At 41.0% G+C, this 16,653-nt stretch overlaps 1 protein-coding gene across 1 annotated transcript; it reads left to right on the top strand.

The window, feature by feature from the left end:
- The first annotated feature begins 263 nt into the window (after window positions 1-263).
- OSGIN1 (oxidative stress induced growth inhibitor 1) lies at window positions 264-14,038 on the top strand. The gene is made up of 6 exons (XM_019535676.1): window positions 264-606; window positions 6,009-6,113; window positions 9,148-9,284; window positions 9,642-9,833; window positions 10,398-10,489; window positions 11,920-14,038. The coding sequence occupies exons 2-6, from the start codon at window positions 6,044-6,046 to the stop codon at window positions 12,935-12,937; spliced, it is 1,509 nt and encodes a 502-aa protein (XP_019391221.1). The 5' UTR covers window positions 264-606; window positions 6,009-6,043; the 3' UTR covers window positions 12,938-14,038.
- The last annotated feature ends 2,615 nt before the right edge of the window (window positions 14,039-16,653 follow it).

Raw genomic sequence — 16,653 nt, 5'->3', positions numbered from 1 at the left:
CAATCCTAAGGGAAGATGTTGCAAGTTTCCTTTTATTTTTGGCCAGCTGCAATTGCAATACCATTTACTTTATATAGTCCAAAAAGTTCCTCAGTGTTAAAGAAAGCATGCTGCAGCTGTGTTTTATTTATAGAGAAACTCCAGGTAGTACCACAATAAAACTTACATTAAATTGTTCTAAAGTCTTAGCCTACAAAAATATTTAAATCTAAAAATTAAACCATAAAACCTGTTTGGTGTTGAATTCTTGTCAGGCAGGAGCCCTGCATACCTTGGTTCACTTAAGGCTGCTTTTGCATGTGTTTGTGTTGCCTCATGCTATCAGCTGAGTATGGGTAAGTTACTCTGCATGATTCATTCATAAACTGGAAAACCTAGCCATGATTGCTGAATCATGCTTATGAGTAATTTTCCTAGTCCCTCCCACAGCAGTTTCAATCCCACCTCCTTCAAACCAAGAGCTGGTTGCCTACTATATTTAAGCAGCTGTCTTGGAACAGAGAGCAATACAGTATACGCTCAAGACTCATAGTCTGTCATGCTTCTCTAGCAATACAAGCGTTTGTATTAAGACTTTGTTCTTTCTCACCAACTCCCTTTACTAAGGTAAGAGGACTGGAAATGAATAGAAAGCTTTTTTACCCGGGCAGTTTGTAGCATATTGCTTTATAAAATAGCATAAGAAAATGCTTTTAGAAAAAGGGTATTATCTTTAAGTACCACATAATTGGTTTATTCTCAAATCTCTAAGCTGTGTCTATGTGTATTGGGAACAAGTATACAATACTGAAAACTTGAGGGGAGGGGAAAAAAGCCCAAACTTTAGAAGGTTGTAATAAGGTTTAAACTGTTGCAGGAGGTTCAGGATTTTAAAATATGAATGAATAAAATCAAATTACAGTACAAAGATCTGCTGGAGAAATTAATGGTGAGATGAAGGAATCAATAGCTGATGGAATTGCTAGGCTTATGACATGATAATGTTGCCTGTGTTACACCTGAGACTCAGAAATACCTGCAGACTTTTCAATTATTTATATGCCAGCTGTGCTGCTCTCCCTGAACTCTCTCTATCTGGTTTGTTGGCCCAGTTCTGTGGTTCTCATTCAAGCAAAATTCCCATTGATTTTTCTGGGAGTTTTGCTCAAGTAAGGATGAAAAAACTTTCCCTCTTTATGAAATTATATTAGTTATAATGCTCTGCTAACGCATCATTTTTTTTCCCCCTCCATTAATAATGTTTCAGTTGCGCAGTCTGGAAACAGTAAGTGTCCCTCAGGCTTGCTCAATGCGTGTAAAAGCTTTAATTTTAATGAGTACAACAGAATTTTTACTCCTAGGTTGATGTTAGTCACTTTTTTCAGCAAAGAAAGTTTTATGTAACGTTGCTATCAATGTGTCTTATTGCTGAGGTAATGAGAGGATGAATTTTGGAGCACTATAATAATAGAACAGATAGTGTTTCCCAAATTAGTGGGGCACAAAGGGAGTGAAGAACATTATCAGGATGGAATCCTAAACTAGGAGCCAATACTGTGAGTTGTGCCACTGAGTACGGTAATGCTAGGCAATCTAGTTTACATAAAGGGAAACTAAAAGGAAGGATGGTCTCATGTTTCTTGTTAGATCAGCCTCTCTTATCGCATGGATGGAAACAAATTCAGTATAAAATTTAGGTAAACTGCTGTGCTTGAGTAACCTTGCTGAAAGAGCAGGATTCAGCCTGATATGTTAATTTTACTGTAAGAAGTACTGGTGTAAGCCTCTAAGGGCATTTATACACATGCTCCAGGAGTTGGGGGGGGGAGGGGCAGGAACACTTTAGAGTGGCTCCAATTAAAGCACCCAGAGTGTCACATGTATCAGTGTCTCTTCACTGAAAGATGGCTTAGGGGTGCTTTGAGTTTGAGTTAATGCTCCCCCATTACCATCTTTCAGCACAGGGACACTGATGATACATGTTACGCTTGAATCTGCTAGAGCACAGTAATTACTATGTTCCAGCAGACTCAGTTAATTGAGTCTGCTCCAATATGCCATAATTGCAACCTATCAGAGCAGCGCTCTCTGCATGTGTATAGGTGCCCAAAGTTCTGAGTGGTCAAAAGATTTTTGCCTTTGGTTCCTTTGCTTGTGACTTCATCTGCTTGTATTGTGTATTTGCTATTTTGCATTCAGTCATGTTTTTCCAGGACTCACAAATCCAGTAAACAGATTGGGAAAGAGGTGTAAACTGAGGAGGAACTTGGCCCAGAGGCATAAATTTTGCGATGCGTAAAGACGTAACTGAAATTATTACCATAAACCAGAGAGAGAAGCTCCAAGGCAGAGAGAATTTCCCTCCCTTTTTAATCAGTAGGGCTCTGCTAAGGTACTAGTTAAAACACTGATGGATAATAAAGTTGTATGTAACCCTGGATCAAAACAAAGTGATATCCAGAGGCATCAGCCACCTAACTTTAACTAGATACAAGCTCTGAAATGGGTGTAATGTGGTCTTTTAGCCTGCATTTTATCTGATGTGAGTTTGGATTTAAGAATCTTTTGCAGCACTGCTGGCCTTGCATATTTTATCTGCCTGAACCCTCTCAGTCCAGGTACATTGCCTCAGACTCTGGGTTCCTGGTTCCCAGCCCCTCACATCTGACCAAAGCTGAAGAACCCCTGGCACAGCCTCATGACCTTCCCTACACCCACAAATTTTAAATAAAAGAAAACCAACCCACAAAGTTAACCAACTGGTTTTAACTCGGACTCAACTTTATCAGGACCATAATAATTGTCACCTTCATAAAGAAGGTCCTTAATTTTTCTTCAGCCCCAAAGTACCACCTTTCCCCTGCAGCCTGTAAGCCTACACTGCATGCCACAGCTTATAAGCAGCCAAGCCATGTCCCTTTTGATCAGCTGACTGCTGCCCCTGGCAATGTGCCCAGTGGTTCTTACTCAGCCTAATTAATTGTTGGATTGTTCTTGCTCCGCAGTTTCCCCAAGGATCTTAGCAGGCTCCAGCCCCAAGGCTGGAGTTCTTGTTGCAACAGTCTGCCCCCACTGGCTACAAAAAGTCCTGATTCCCCTCTGATTGCAGTTAACTAGGTTGGGGTTCCCTGGTACATAGTTTCTGTCAGTGGAAGCACGTAGTTTACCAGTACTAGAAAGCTAGTGGGGGAAAAAAAATCCCTGGAACCTGGAAGTAGAGCAATAGACAAGCATGTGTTAATTTCTAATGAGCAATTATGGATGCTTTGACATCTCTCAAACCCAGGCCATGGAATGTTGACTGTCTCTTCCCCCTTCCCCCCCAAAAAAAACAAAAACAAACAAAAAACCAAAACACACCAACCAAAACAAAAAAACCCCAAAGGGTAGGTTGGCCTTCATGCTTTCAAGAAGATCTACAATGCTATTGTTCAGGAAGACTAATGCTCTACCAGGCTTTGAGTTAGCCATATCCCTCCAAGAAAACTTGTCGTTTTGTAATCAACATTCTTCACTATCACCCTTATTTCCAGCCTACCTGATGCCATCACTAATCCAGCTAATCTAGTACAATTGGCATATTCAGTTACTGCATTTAAAAACCTGTTTTTACTCCTCAGAAAGAGGGTATTAATTTTAATTCACCTTTCACTCAATTGAATTTCACTCAATGTAAGTGAAATTCAGCTCTCTGAACAGGACTTGCATGAAGTTTATATATGACTTAAATGAGGCATCAGCCTTGCATGGCCTCTCTGTACTGGGGTGAACCTAACCCTTCTTGGAATAGCTACCATGGTCAGCATTTCAGGGGCAATTTATTTCAATACAGCACTGGTCTCCAACATTCATTGGCCCATGGGCAACACTACTGAGTGAGCAGTGCTGCTGGGAATATCATAATTCTCTCTGTCAGTCTCAGTTTTAAATTTTTTAATTTTTAGTGTCTAGGAACAATGGTAGAGTGTCTTGCAAACAACATGTTTTCTTGATCTACAGGATCCACTGTAGTAGGGTACATATAAGAATTTGTAATGTTAATAGGGTTCCTACAGATGGCAGGCAGGAGGTATATATTGGCACTGCAATTAATTTATAACAGAGATATTCTGCATATAGGAATACCAATTTCTTTACTTCCAATTTAGACAAATCTGCTTGCAAGATTTTTTTTTTTTTTTAAATTTGATAGTGGGTTTTGTGGCTTCTTATTCAATCTCCATGGATCTTAATACATTCCAGCAATGGGTAGCGATTGTAGAATTCAGGTTTAAGTGGAATATTGCTTTGTTGGTGAGACGTTTGTGGCAGATATTATGATTTGCCAAACTTGTTTGGGAAGACACAGCCTACTTGCCAGATAATTTCCTACACTTAGTGAAAAAGCATATAATACCCTGCTAGGCTCAGTTCTTAAGTGGAGCTTGGAACTGTTTTGAGGTTTACAAAATGACAGTGTTCTTAATTTCAATATTTAAATTGCTTGAAAGCTAGTTTGTTTTAACCTTTTTTTTTCTAGTCATAGTAACCACAATAAAATTTGGAACTCTTTTTACTGTCTTGATTAGCCACACTGCAAAAATAAGTGACTAATCAAATGCATTTCAAAGGACTTTAGCACTATTTATAGAAGAGGGAAAAGTCATTGCAGCCTAAGGTAGCAGGAAGGTAGATGTGAATACCTTACACTTTGTTTACCCATCTATATCCTGTCTTCTTGAATTAAAATACCAGAATGACATGGTGGGGATTGGTTTGCTAATTCTATTGTACCGAACAATGCAGATTGCTATTCTCTTTCAAATGACAGGTGTATTAGTCATCATTTAATGACTTAAGTTTTGATCTACAACTATATATGTATGTGGACACACTGTGTGGGTCATCTTTTGCAGAACTGCTAGTGATGTAGTTCTCACCTACAAGCACCAGTAATCATTTCCCATGATCATTGCATCCCTGTCACATATCAAAAGTCACAGATGAGGCAGATGGTCACTGATAGTCTACAGCTCTTGAACTGCTGCCATCCTTGTTTACAGGAGAAGAACAGAATGGCTAGAGGCCAAGGGAGCCTGCTATTGAAGGAAGCAGAATTAGAGGACTTCTATGGCTCTCCAAACTCCAAACAAGAAATTCCATAGGAGCAGTAACATAGTTTTGTGCCATGTTCTGTTGTCGTAACCCAGATCAGCTGGCTGTCCTGGTACAGAACATGTAGCCTTATCCTGCTCTTGACTTAAATTTTATTTCCTCTCCACAACCTTAAATCTGCATGAAACTTGTCTAGTAAGACTATGCATTGTTTGCATTTTGTGTTTGGAAACGTAACTACAGTGTTTTGTAACACAACATATTAGATTACTAGCTGAATGTAAATATTTTGCATCCTGTAAATCTGTGACAGTAACGTATATCATTACAAGAAGACAAAGGAGTTAATTAACATACTTGTTAATGAAGGCATCCACTGATTTAGTTTTAGTACTTCAAATGACTCAAAACTCTAGCACTGCAATGGGGCATATTAAAAGAGGCCAGCAGTTTTCAAGCCTTCAGGGAGAAGTTTTGATTAAAATGCATGCTCTAATACTCATGGAGTGTGCAGATTTCCTAGAACAATAAAATTCATCATAATATGCAGTAATAATTTGCATTAGCAGAAAAATTTGAAAAATAATTAAGGGGCCTTTGCGGTTGCTGTACACTGTCCCAGTGTAGATGAAAGGAAGGCTCCCCCAATGCAGCTGTACCACAATTCACCTGTAACATGCTATGTTTATTTTAGTCCTTGACCTGCCATGAGTGGAAGCTACCAAGTGTGCCAGCTGGAAGGCTGCTGTTTTCTTTTATTTATGGCATAATCCAAATTTGATGCTAAGTTTCCAATAAGAAGCTCAGTTGATAAGTTCAGTGTATGTGGGTGAAATTTTTAAGTTTGGCTGTTGTAGGAGGGTATGGGAAGGAGACAAAATATAGTATTTGTTATAACAACAAATATAGTTCATGGTTGCCTTTTGTCTTTACAGGTGAATTTCTGGTCCTAATCTTTTCAGGCAGGAAGATGTATTCAGTGCTGACCAAACACCAGTATTATAAGAGCGATTCCAAGCCAATTCCTGTGGTTATCATAGGTAAATGTTCTATTTGCAATCCATGTTTGCTGCAGGCATCTGACCTCCTCATCAAATTGTCCAAGGCTTATGCTGTATTTTTTCACATATACCACATCTTTTTCTTCAAAAAGCAACTGCTGGAAATTAGAGTGCACACTATATACAAGGAAATACAATAAGAGCAATTTTTACTGGGTAAAAGTAAAGTCTGTGGGATCCACAGTGAGCAGGCTCAGCTCCCTAGCTGCTACTATTTAGTTACCTGCTACAGAGAAAGATCTTTTTTTCTTCATTCTTTGCTTCAGATACAAGGTATGCATCTTATTCTGGGGTGCCTCGTGCATGAGAATCTAAGGCAATTAAACCTAAAGGTGTGCTGGGTAGTTCTTTCTTTGATTTTCTGTAGTATATGGAGGAAAATGTAGTTTGATTTAAGAATATAGAAAGTTATAGTTTATGGCTGTTCTGAGATAAAGAGTTCTATAATATTTAGTACACACAGTTTGGCCTGTTTTGTGTTTTGGAGAAACTTAGGTGCCAAATTCAATGAAATAACCCTAAGAAGGTGTCATATAGTGTTAATAATGTAAAATGTATATATTTTCAGCTTCTATAATGGGGTCTGCTCCAAACCTCACTGAAGTCATGTGGAACATTTCCATAAATTTTGGAACAGGCCTGTACACCAACTCTTAAGTATTTACATTTTTTTAAACAGATTTTTATCTGAAAATTAAAACAGTGCTGCTTTTTGTGATATTAGAAAGTTTGACTTGTTAGTGAATCAGGAAGCGCAGCTTCATTAACATTAGCTAGCCATGGTCATACATAGCAGTTATATCTGATTTTGCAGCCATGATGGATCACAGTATAGGAGTCTTGCCCTTTTTGCTGTGTGCCTTGATCAGTCTGGGTCTGTTTCATCTCCACTATCCAATTCATTCCCTTGAAAAAGATCCAGTCCAAAATCTATGCACCACCTACGTCTCAATTCCTGTTAACAGTGGCTTTGCCATGTGGATGATTGTCTCAGTAAGCTGCATCCTGAAAGAAAGCATTAGGCAGACAATTAAAGAAGTTTGTTTTATCTTGATCAGGTTGGTCAATTCATCATGTTGCCTTCAAAAGGGCCTGATATCAAAACACATGCAAGTTAAAGGCTCCCCTGAAGATCTTCAATGCAAAGATCCACTCAGCATAAAAGGGAAGCACTGGAATTATAGGAAGTAGCTCTGTAATCTGACACCAGTTTTCAAAGAACAGTGCCAGCTAGGTATTATTTGAGGGGAACTGTGGTTTGGTCACTCCCTCAGGGGGTGATTATACTGATTTTTAGGGTTCCCTTATTTCAAGAAAATCAGCTGGATAGGTTCAACTGCTTTGTCTTCTCATTCTACCAGCTACTGGTATTGTTTTGAAGATTAGTATGAGACCCTCAAATGAAGAAGCTTATCATTTGTGGCAGTGGAAGAAGATTCATTCATACATACAGTACAACTTTATCTGTAACTTGAAACTCTTATAATCAAATATCTTAAATAAGGCTCGGGGAGTCTATCATAATTCCTACAACAAAAGGCCAAATAAAGACCGTTTCTGTCCTAAGCACCATTTCAAGTGAGGCAAGTATAGGGAAAATTACCACTCAACTCCTCAACAGCTACCAATATTCTTTTGAAGTACAAACTAACTTGAACCCAATCTTTTGTGGCATGTCTAATCCAAACAGTTTGGCTGGGATGGAAAACTCCATCAAGAGAAAACAAACTTAGGAACAGAAATGAGAAGTGACCTTTGCTCCCAGCAGCATACTGCTCCCAATGTGGGGATTATGACAGAAATGCTCAGAGATTGCACAGATTTACAGACTGCTGTGTCACCCTGACTTTTTTCTTCCCACAGAGCATTATGCAATTGTAGTCAGTGACATGCAAGTAAGCAGCTTTGAGCCTTAGACTGACAGCAAGGTATGCAGACACTGTAAAATATTATGCATATTGGAAAACAGCCACATGAAAACTTTCCACAAATGACTATGCCATATACTGAAGTAGAATATGTATATTAACTTCCTAAGACAGCTGTTGGAGTTCCCTAGGAAGAATGAGTTGTCTCATTGTTTATTCAAAGTGTGATATTTTGTGGGATGATATTGGTGTGGGAAAGAGACTGGTTCTTTTGCTAGATCTCCAGCTCACTCCATGGCTTCAGCAAATATATGGAGAAACAGAGTGGAGTGAAGAACAAAACGTCTGTCTACAGGGCTGAACTGAAATCTAGTATAAACATCTTCACTGACTTCCATTTTAAAACCAATACATCAATAAGCTAGAAATCATTCAAACTTGGATAAGAAAGTTTGTTTTGTTTGTTTGGGGTTTTTTTTTGCTGGGTTTATAGCATGTTAAGACCAAAGTCTTCTGGAAATGTATTGAATAACAACCCCAAATCTGCGAACTGGCATATCGGGTATTGGGTACACAGCATTTGCTTCACATATAGCTAGGTTCCTCCATGACCTGAATTATTTATATATTTATTTACCTAAAGTTTCAAAGCAACTCATTACAAGATAAGTCTGCTACTGAATTCTTTGGCCTCATCAGATAATCTCCAGCAAATATTCTAAAGTGAGTAAAAACTAAATCCCAAATCTCTCCATAATGATAACCTATTTGCTTCCAGATGCCTATGTATTGTGGCAATCAAAATTCAGCTCTCTCTAAGCCCACAGTTTCTGCCAGTGTTTGCTAAAGCATTAGTGTCAGTGGAAAAAGAGACTCCAACTGAGATCAGGGTTCTGGTACCAAAGAAAAATAAGTCTTTACTCTAAAGAGCTTATAGTAGGAAGAGAAAAAAGGGGAAAGGCAGCATGACTTGCTCAAGGTCATACAGCAGGGTGACGGCTGACTTAAGAATCAAACCCCTGTCTCCTGAGCTGTAGTCCAGGATGCCTTCCAGTGAACTATGCTATCTATCTGAGATGCTCTGCTAAAGACTGTTGTTCCAATCACAGCACTAATTTTAAGTTATTTATTTATTTATATGTTAGGAAATGGCCCTTCAGGAATATGCCTTTCCTACCTGCTGTCTGGCTATATCCCATATGTCAGTAGAGACTCTGTTCACCCTCATCCTGTTCTACAGAGGAAACTACAAGAGCTGCCAGAGGTCTCCATTTTAGACCAGGTGTGTATAAAATGATAGGGCCTTTTAACAGGTGAAAGCCTCAATAATGGCATAATTAAATGTGCTGAGTTTTTTTTTTTTTATTTGACTTTGTAAATAATAAAATGACATTGATGGTCCACTTGGATACCCTAAGAATGCTGGCAAAACAAACTATAACCACATGCTAATTTGTTTTCCAAATTGTTCTTGTATAAAGAGCCAGCACAAGTACTAAGCACTTCTCATATCTTCAAACAATTCATAAGCCTTGTATTAACTAAGTGAATTTCAGCAGTACTGAACACCAAATGATGTTGTTTGTAGCAGCTACATTTCAAAGTGATGTGAACTCTAAGTTTCAATTCTGCCTTCTAGGATCTGCAGTACCTTTCTGAAGGCTTAGAGGGACGATCCCACAGTCCTGTGGCTCTTCTCTTTGATACTCTATTGCGTCCAGATACGGATTTTGGTGGAACGGCAGATTCAGTCCTTTCTTGGTGGCATGAGGCTAACAGAACCATTCCCCATCTGGTCCTTGGCAAGAATCCTCCTGGAGGTGCCTGGCATGTATGTGTATCTAGATTGGTGGGGCCAGCCTTTTTTGGTAGGCATGTCACAAACTAACCCTACACTCTCCCCAAGTGCCACTCTGGTCTCCTTTCTCTGCCTGATCTGTTGCTCTGCTTTCCTCTTCTTGCCCTATCTGCCACTGTACTCCCTGTCCCCTCCCCAATCTGTTTCATGCCACACACAGAGGCTGCCCATGCCACCTGTGGCACATGTAATGCAGGTTGGCCATTTCCAGTCTAAATGATTATGCTTAAGTCTGTCTCAGGATAGCCAAAGTGTCCTAATTCAGGAACATAAAATATTCTTGAACAAGCTAGTCCTCTAGGTAAGTAGCATCCTACAGGGCTCTGCTTTATACATCCCAAAAAAGTAAGAGGGTTTGAATGGATATGAGAGTTGTACCCCAGCTGACTTCTACCTTTTGGCTCAATTAGGCTGAAGTCCATTAGCTTCACTGAAGTCTTATTACCTAGCATGTGATTGAATGGTTGGAATGTACTATTATTGATAGTATTATAGCCTTTTTTCAGAGGCTAAAATGATTGACTCTTTTTGTTTCAGTTTATTGAAGGATCTATGATCACTCTGAGCCAAGGAGAGTGGATGGGGCTTCCAGATTTTCAACTGAAAGACTGGATGAGGAAAAAGAGAAGGTGAAAAGACCTGCTATACAACTCCCTGTTTCTATCGTCTAAGGGCACTTTAACATGTGCTCTGGGGTTGCAGGGGTAGGGTGCTTTAATTAAAGCACCACCCCATCTCCTGTATCAGCGTCCCTGTGCTTTAAAAATGGAGGCAAGGGTGCTCAAACTAAACTTGTTCAAGGACCTTTAGTTCAAGCACCCCCACCACCATTTTCTAAATGTGGAGACACTGATACACAAGATGCAGGAGGCTGCTGGAGCACAGCAATTGCCACACTCCAGTAAACTTGGATAAGAGAGTCTGCTGAGATGCACTGGAATTCCAGTGTGCTGGAGCAGTCTCCACAGTCATGTGTAGGTGCCCCCACCTATATGTAAAATTATATCTTATATGTAAAACCAGTGCAAATACCTTGCAGCAGTTAGCTACCTATTGTAGATGAAGCGCATAGACGGAAGTGACAATTTTTGCCCAATCTGGTGAAAGCAGTCTACAGCCATAACAAGTGTATGCCTGCAGGCCACTTCAAAAATGGCCAATTGTGCAAAAATCTGAACCCACATTGTATGAGGGTTCTGATGAATGAAAACATTTCAAAACAGAGCATCTTCTGTAACTTGCCTGTGCTGCCTGTCAGCCTCAAACTGTTTTCAGAATGGGAGCAGAAGGAGTTTGGTCTGGGGGGTTTTCAGCCCCCACTGGACGGTGGGTCAAATATATTCACCCACCCTACTCCCCAGAGCCACCTGGGGAAACCTCTAGAACAAGCTCCCTTTGCTCCCTTTCTCCTCCTCCCGTTCTGAAAACAGAGACAGGCTAGGAGAGTTGAGGGGTCAGTGCTAGGGGAAACTGGCTGCAGGCTGGCAGCCAGCAGTTAGGTCCACCTCCCCCTTGAAACCAACAGTAAACTTCTGTTTGGTTCAGGAGATCATGGCAACTCAGAATGCTTTCCTGCAAATGAAGCTTGGGCTTTTTAAAGTTTAGTTAGGAGGCATGGAAAGCACTAACTTTTGTAATCTGTAGTCCTTTTTTTATATTTGTACTATTTCCTACTGGCAAACCAAATCCACCAGAGGTACAATGCAATCAAGTCAGATATTAAACTGCAAGTAGACTATTAGTATCTCTTGGATCTGTAATTTATTTACATTTTTACATTTTAATTCTGAGAAAGCACAGATCAAAAAGCAAAACAGAAGTGATAAAAAGTAGTAAGTAAATTACTATGAATTGTGGAGTCTTCATAGCAGGCAATATTGCTGCTGCTTGTGTGATAATTTCTTCGTAGTTGAGGGATTAACTGAATTACACTGGTATAAAATTAGTAGAAAGAAAATGAGGTTTAGTTTCTCTGGTAGTGTTGGGGTATATGACTCTCCAATACACTAATCAGAGAAGATGAATTATGTGATCATAATTTGATAATATCTTATTACAGGGGCCTCAGAAACAACAGAGCTACAGCAGAAGACATTGCTCAATATTATCAACATTATGTGGCAAAGAAAGGGCTGCAGAAGAATTTTATCTGTGGGACTGTTGTGACATCTGTGCAGAAAGTGAGCCAAGATGTAATCTCTAACAATACACAGCAGGATCCTCAGGGGAATGGTGATTCCCCCTGGGATTTCCCCGAGATAAATAAGGAGAATAACCAGGTTGCTAATGGAAGTCTCTTCCAGGTGGATGGATTCATTAAAACCATTATGGGTGATCAGACGCCCTTCTCCATCTATGCAGAGAATGTGGTCTTAGCTACAGGAACCTATGATAGTCCCTCACGGCTTGGAGTCAATGGAGAGGATCTTCCTTATGTTCATCACAAGCTCTCTACCCTTGAAGAAGCAGTGAAGAACAAGACAGTTGATATGACATCAGATCCAATCCTCATTGTAGGTGCTGGCCTGACAGCGGCTGATGCAGTTCTCTTTGCTCATCACTGCAGCATCCCAGTGATCCATGTTTTTCGGAGAAGAGTCAGTGATCCAGGCCTCATTTTCAATCAGCTTCCCAAAATGATGTATCCAGAGTACCACAAAGTCCATCAGATGATGACAGAACAGTCAGCTGTTTGTTCAGGGCCATATGAATGTTACATCAGCCTTCCTGAACATCATGTGATGTCCTTCACAGAGGACAAGAAGTGCATCTTTCAGGATAAGAAAGGCCACCAGAAAGTCTATAACATTTCCATGGCTTTTGTTCTTATCGGCTCAAACCCCAACCTCTCCTTTTTACCAAATCATGGCATTAACTTGGCAATGGACAATATGCAACCAGTCAATCCCAAGAGGAATCCCATAGATGTTGACCCATTTACATATGAATGCATTCAGGAAAAAGGACTTTATGCTGTGGGGCCATTAGCTGGGGACAACTTTGTGCGTTTTGTGCAGGGAGGGGCTCTAGCTGTCGCTAGCTCTTTATTAAAGAAAGACAACAGAAAGCCTCCTTAACAAACAAAGCACAATAAGTCAGAAATATTGACATAGATTATACTATTCTCTTTGATAGGTGTACTTTCCTACCCAGGGTGCTCTTCAAGGCTGTGCAGTCATCCGGTTGTCATCAGGTCTGTTTGGGAAGAATAAGCAAGCAGGCACACTTCTTGGAATTTAGATTTGTAGTGTTGCTGAAGTTTCTACCATGTTAAATCTGGAGTAGCAGTTCCTTTTCTCTGCATCTATTTGCACTGTAGCAGACAGAGCTTATATCTTATGCTGGGTATACTTGGGGGGGGGGAGAGGGAGGGCAAAGAGGCAGTTGAAAAGTTATTCTGCACTCTGTTTACTTCTTTTCTAGTGGCCACATTAGCAAGCCCTATTTTTGTTGTCTTTACAGTGTTTCTGGATAACACCGGTAACACTACATAATACAACAACAAATGCTTGCTTTATATAGTCTCATGTGGCACAGTTGTATGTTCTTGCTGTGCAAGAGTCATTTGAAAGCTGCACTGTAAGTATCTTACGTACCTAAAACAGAATTCCTCAGTATAAAAAAAATTGTCATAAAAGCACTGTCTGAAGGGCTTTATCATTTAGAGACCAACTTTTGTTTGTATGGTTTCTTTGCATGTAATACAGATATGTATTTTTTCTTATGAAGGAATCTTTTGCAGTAATGCCACAAACTTACTAACTTTTAAAATGACAGTTTTTAAAAGTCAAAAACCAGAATGATATATGGAGTAACTATGTTAAAGATAGAAATAAAGAGGAATTATGAGTTTAGAAGATCCAGTTACTATGTCTAGATTCTGCACATTCATTTTACTCTACTCAGTAGAGTTGGACTACATTAGCTATGGTAGCATGGGCCATGTAGCATAATGTTTAAGAACATTTACACAAAGTATGTTCTTGAGAGGGGAAAATGTGCATGAAGTCTCATTACATTTCTCTTTGAATTTTTCATACTTTTTCTACTCAAAGAGATTCTAGATTAATACTGGAAGATAGAGACCACTGTAGATTACTTGAATAATAGCCCTGATGCTACATTGAACCTTCATGGAACTCAGTGGGCAGTTCACATGCAGAGAGACTGTGGCTAGGGAAAGACATGTAAAATGCCTGAGCCTGAATTGATTCAATCTTTGCATGTTAGTCTAACCTGGCTAGGTAGAATCAGGTTGTAACCACTCAGACATCCCCTCTGGACTAAAAAAAATGCAGGCACATGCCTGCAGTGGCTCAGGTTAGAAGCTGGGGGGTGCTAGAGCAGGCCTCCCTTCTCTTCAACAGTGCTGAGCTGAGTGGGGTGTATCAAGGCCCTGGCAGGATGCTCTGATTGGGAAGGGAATCCCCACCCACCCCTTGCTGGTCAGTGAGGGAACCAGCAGGGATTTAGATGCACAGCAGGGAGCATGCATCACCCCTTGAGTCAAGTTCTTCTTAGACAACTTGTTCCAAAGAAGGAACAGTGGGACATTACCAGCTACTTGTTGATTAGCTCCAAAGAGCCCTAAGTGGCACTGTCCTGTCTGCCTTGTCTCCCACAGCATGGACCATAGCCAGCATGTGGTCTGCTACCTGATGCTGAGAGGTGTCTATGTAAGACAGAGGGGAGGGGGGAATCCCTGCTTCAGCAGGGTGGGGTGGGGGGGAAAGCAGGAGGAGGCCAGGTAGATGCCCTGTACCTGCAATCTCCATTGGATCTGCATCCAGGGAGCAGAGGGGAGGGGCCACCTGTACTGGGCTGGATCAGAGAGCAAAGCCTGACCCAGAGTTGCAAAGTGACTGGGATGCTGGAGGATTCTGATTTAACTTAAACCAGGAAGGGGTATGGGACAGATGTTGCATAACTGATTTGGGTCAAACCAGTTTAAGTCTGATACTACATTCAACCAGGTTTTATATCAAACTAGTTTAAGTCATTTTTCAAACTGGTTTATGTGCACTGAACATCTGTTCTGTTACAGGTTTAAACCAGTTTCTCATCATGTAAACCATTTTACATGTAATGTCTGTCCCTAGCCTGTAGGGTCAGGGCTAATATGCTACCCAAGGCAGAGGCCTGACCTTGTACTTCTTCCTGAGCCAAGACTTCCACTGAGACAGCAAGCTGTTCAGAACAAGGCCTAAACAGACCACTTTTCTGTACCAGCACCTTGACCATGCAGAATCCTTTCAGGCAGCTGCTTACTTAGAAGAATGTGCTGCTTCATTAAGTTCTAATGTCTCTGGAAAGTTGCATACATTTGTTTGTTTGGGTTTTTTTGTAGCTGAATCAACTCAAAAGTTTATTAGCAAAAGGTGCATGGAGGAGAGGGGAGGTGAAGAACACAATCTGCCCCTTCTATGTTGGTGCTGTCCTTTAGCAACTTTGTGTAGCGCTCTGGTACTTAATTCTATTTTTTCTAAGCTGGCCATATCATCTTCATATACGGAACTTTAAAAAATAAAATAAGTGAAACCTTATTCCTAGCGTAGTAGTTTCCTTCATCTTTAGCTGAATCACTGACCAGAAGCCATCGCTGACTAGAAGACGAAAGCTAACAAACCATTCTCCACCAGGTTACTGACAGCTTCCAGGATTTCATAGATTTCATAGACATTAGGGCTGGAAGGGACCTTGGAAGATCATTGAGTCCAGCCCCCCTGCCCAAAGGGCAGGAAGTCAGCTGGGGTCATAGGATCCCAGCAAGATAAGCATCCCATTTGCTCTTTAAAGGTGTTCAATGTAGGTGCTTGAACCACCTCTGATGGCAGGCTGTTCCAGACCTTGGGGGCTCGGACAGTAGAGAAATTCTTCCTTACGTCCAACCTGAAATGGTCTTGTAGTAGTTTATGACTGTTCGACCTTGTCATCCCTTGGGGTGCTCTGGTGAAAAAATGTTCCCCCAAATCCTGGTAGTCACCCCTGATAAACTTATAGGTGGCCATCAGATCACCTCTGAGCCTATGCTTTTCCAGGCTAAAGAGCCCCATGGCTCTCAGCCCATCATCGTAAGGTCTGCTTTCCTGACCTCTGATCATGCACGTAGCTCTTCCCTGGACTCTCTCAAGCTTCTCCACATCCACCAAGGCCAAGTACAAGGGGAGAAGGACATCCTGGGATTTGCTTGAGAAGCATCTATGGATGCAAACCAGCATTTTGGTTGCTTTACTACCTGCAGCATCACATTGCAGGCTCATGTTAATCTTCTGGTCAATCATGACCCCCAAGTCTCTTTTATCCATAGTGCTAGCCAGTGTAGCACTGCTGAGCCTATAAGGATGCTGCAGGGTTATTTTGCCAAGGTGGAGAACCTTGCATTTTTCAGTGTTAAACATCATCAGGTTTTCGTCTGCCCATTTGCTGAGCCTGTCCAGGTCAGCCTGGATCACCCACCTTTCACCTGGTGTGGATGCTTTGCCCCAAAGTTTGGTGTCAATAGCAAACTTGGACAGTCCACTCCTGACTCCAGTGTCCACATCGTTAATGAAGAGAAGTTGAACAACATGGGTCCAAGGACAGAGCCTTGGGGGACCCCACTGGTTACAGGACACCACGATGAGTGACTGCCATCAATTACTACCCTCTGGGTTTGACCACAGAGCCAATTTCCCAGCCAGCGGATCATGGTGGACTCAAGGCCACAACTGGCCAGTTTCGCCAAGAGGTGATCATGGGATACCAGATCGAAGGCTTTTTTGAAGTCAAGGTATATAATATCAATCTCTTCTCC

This window comes from Crocodylus porosus, unplaced genomic scaffold, assembly GCF_001723895.1.
Source record: "Crocodylus porosus isolate Cpor-Errol unplaced genomic scaffold, CroPor_comp1, whole genome shotgun sequence".
Lineage (NCBI taxonomy): Eukaryota > Metazoa > Chordata > Crocodylia > Crocodylidae > Crocodylus > Crocodylus porosus.
The sequence above is the reverse complement of the archived record's forward strand: the minus strand, read 5'-3'. Positions and strand labels throughout refer to the sequence as shown.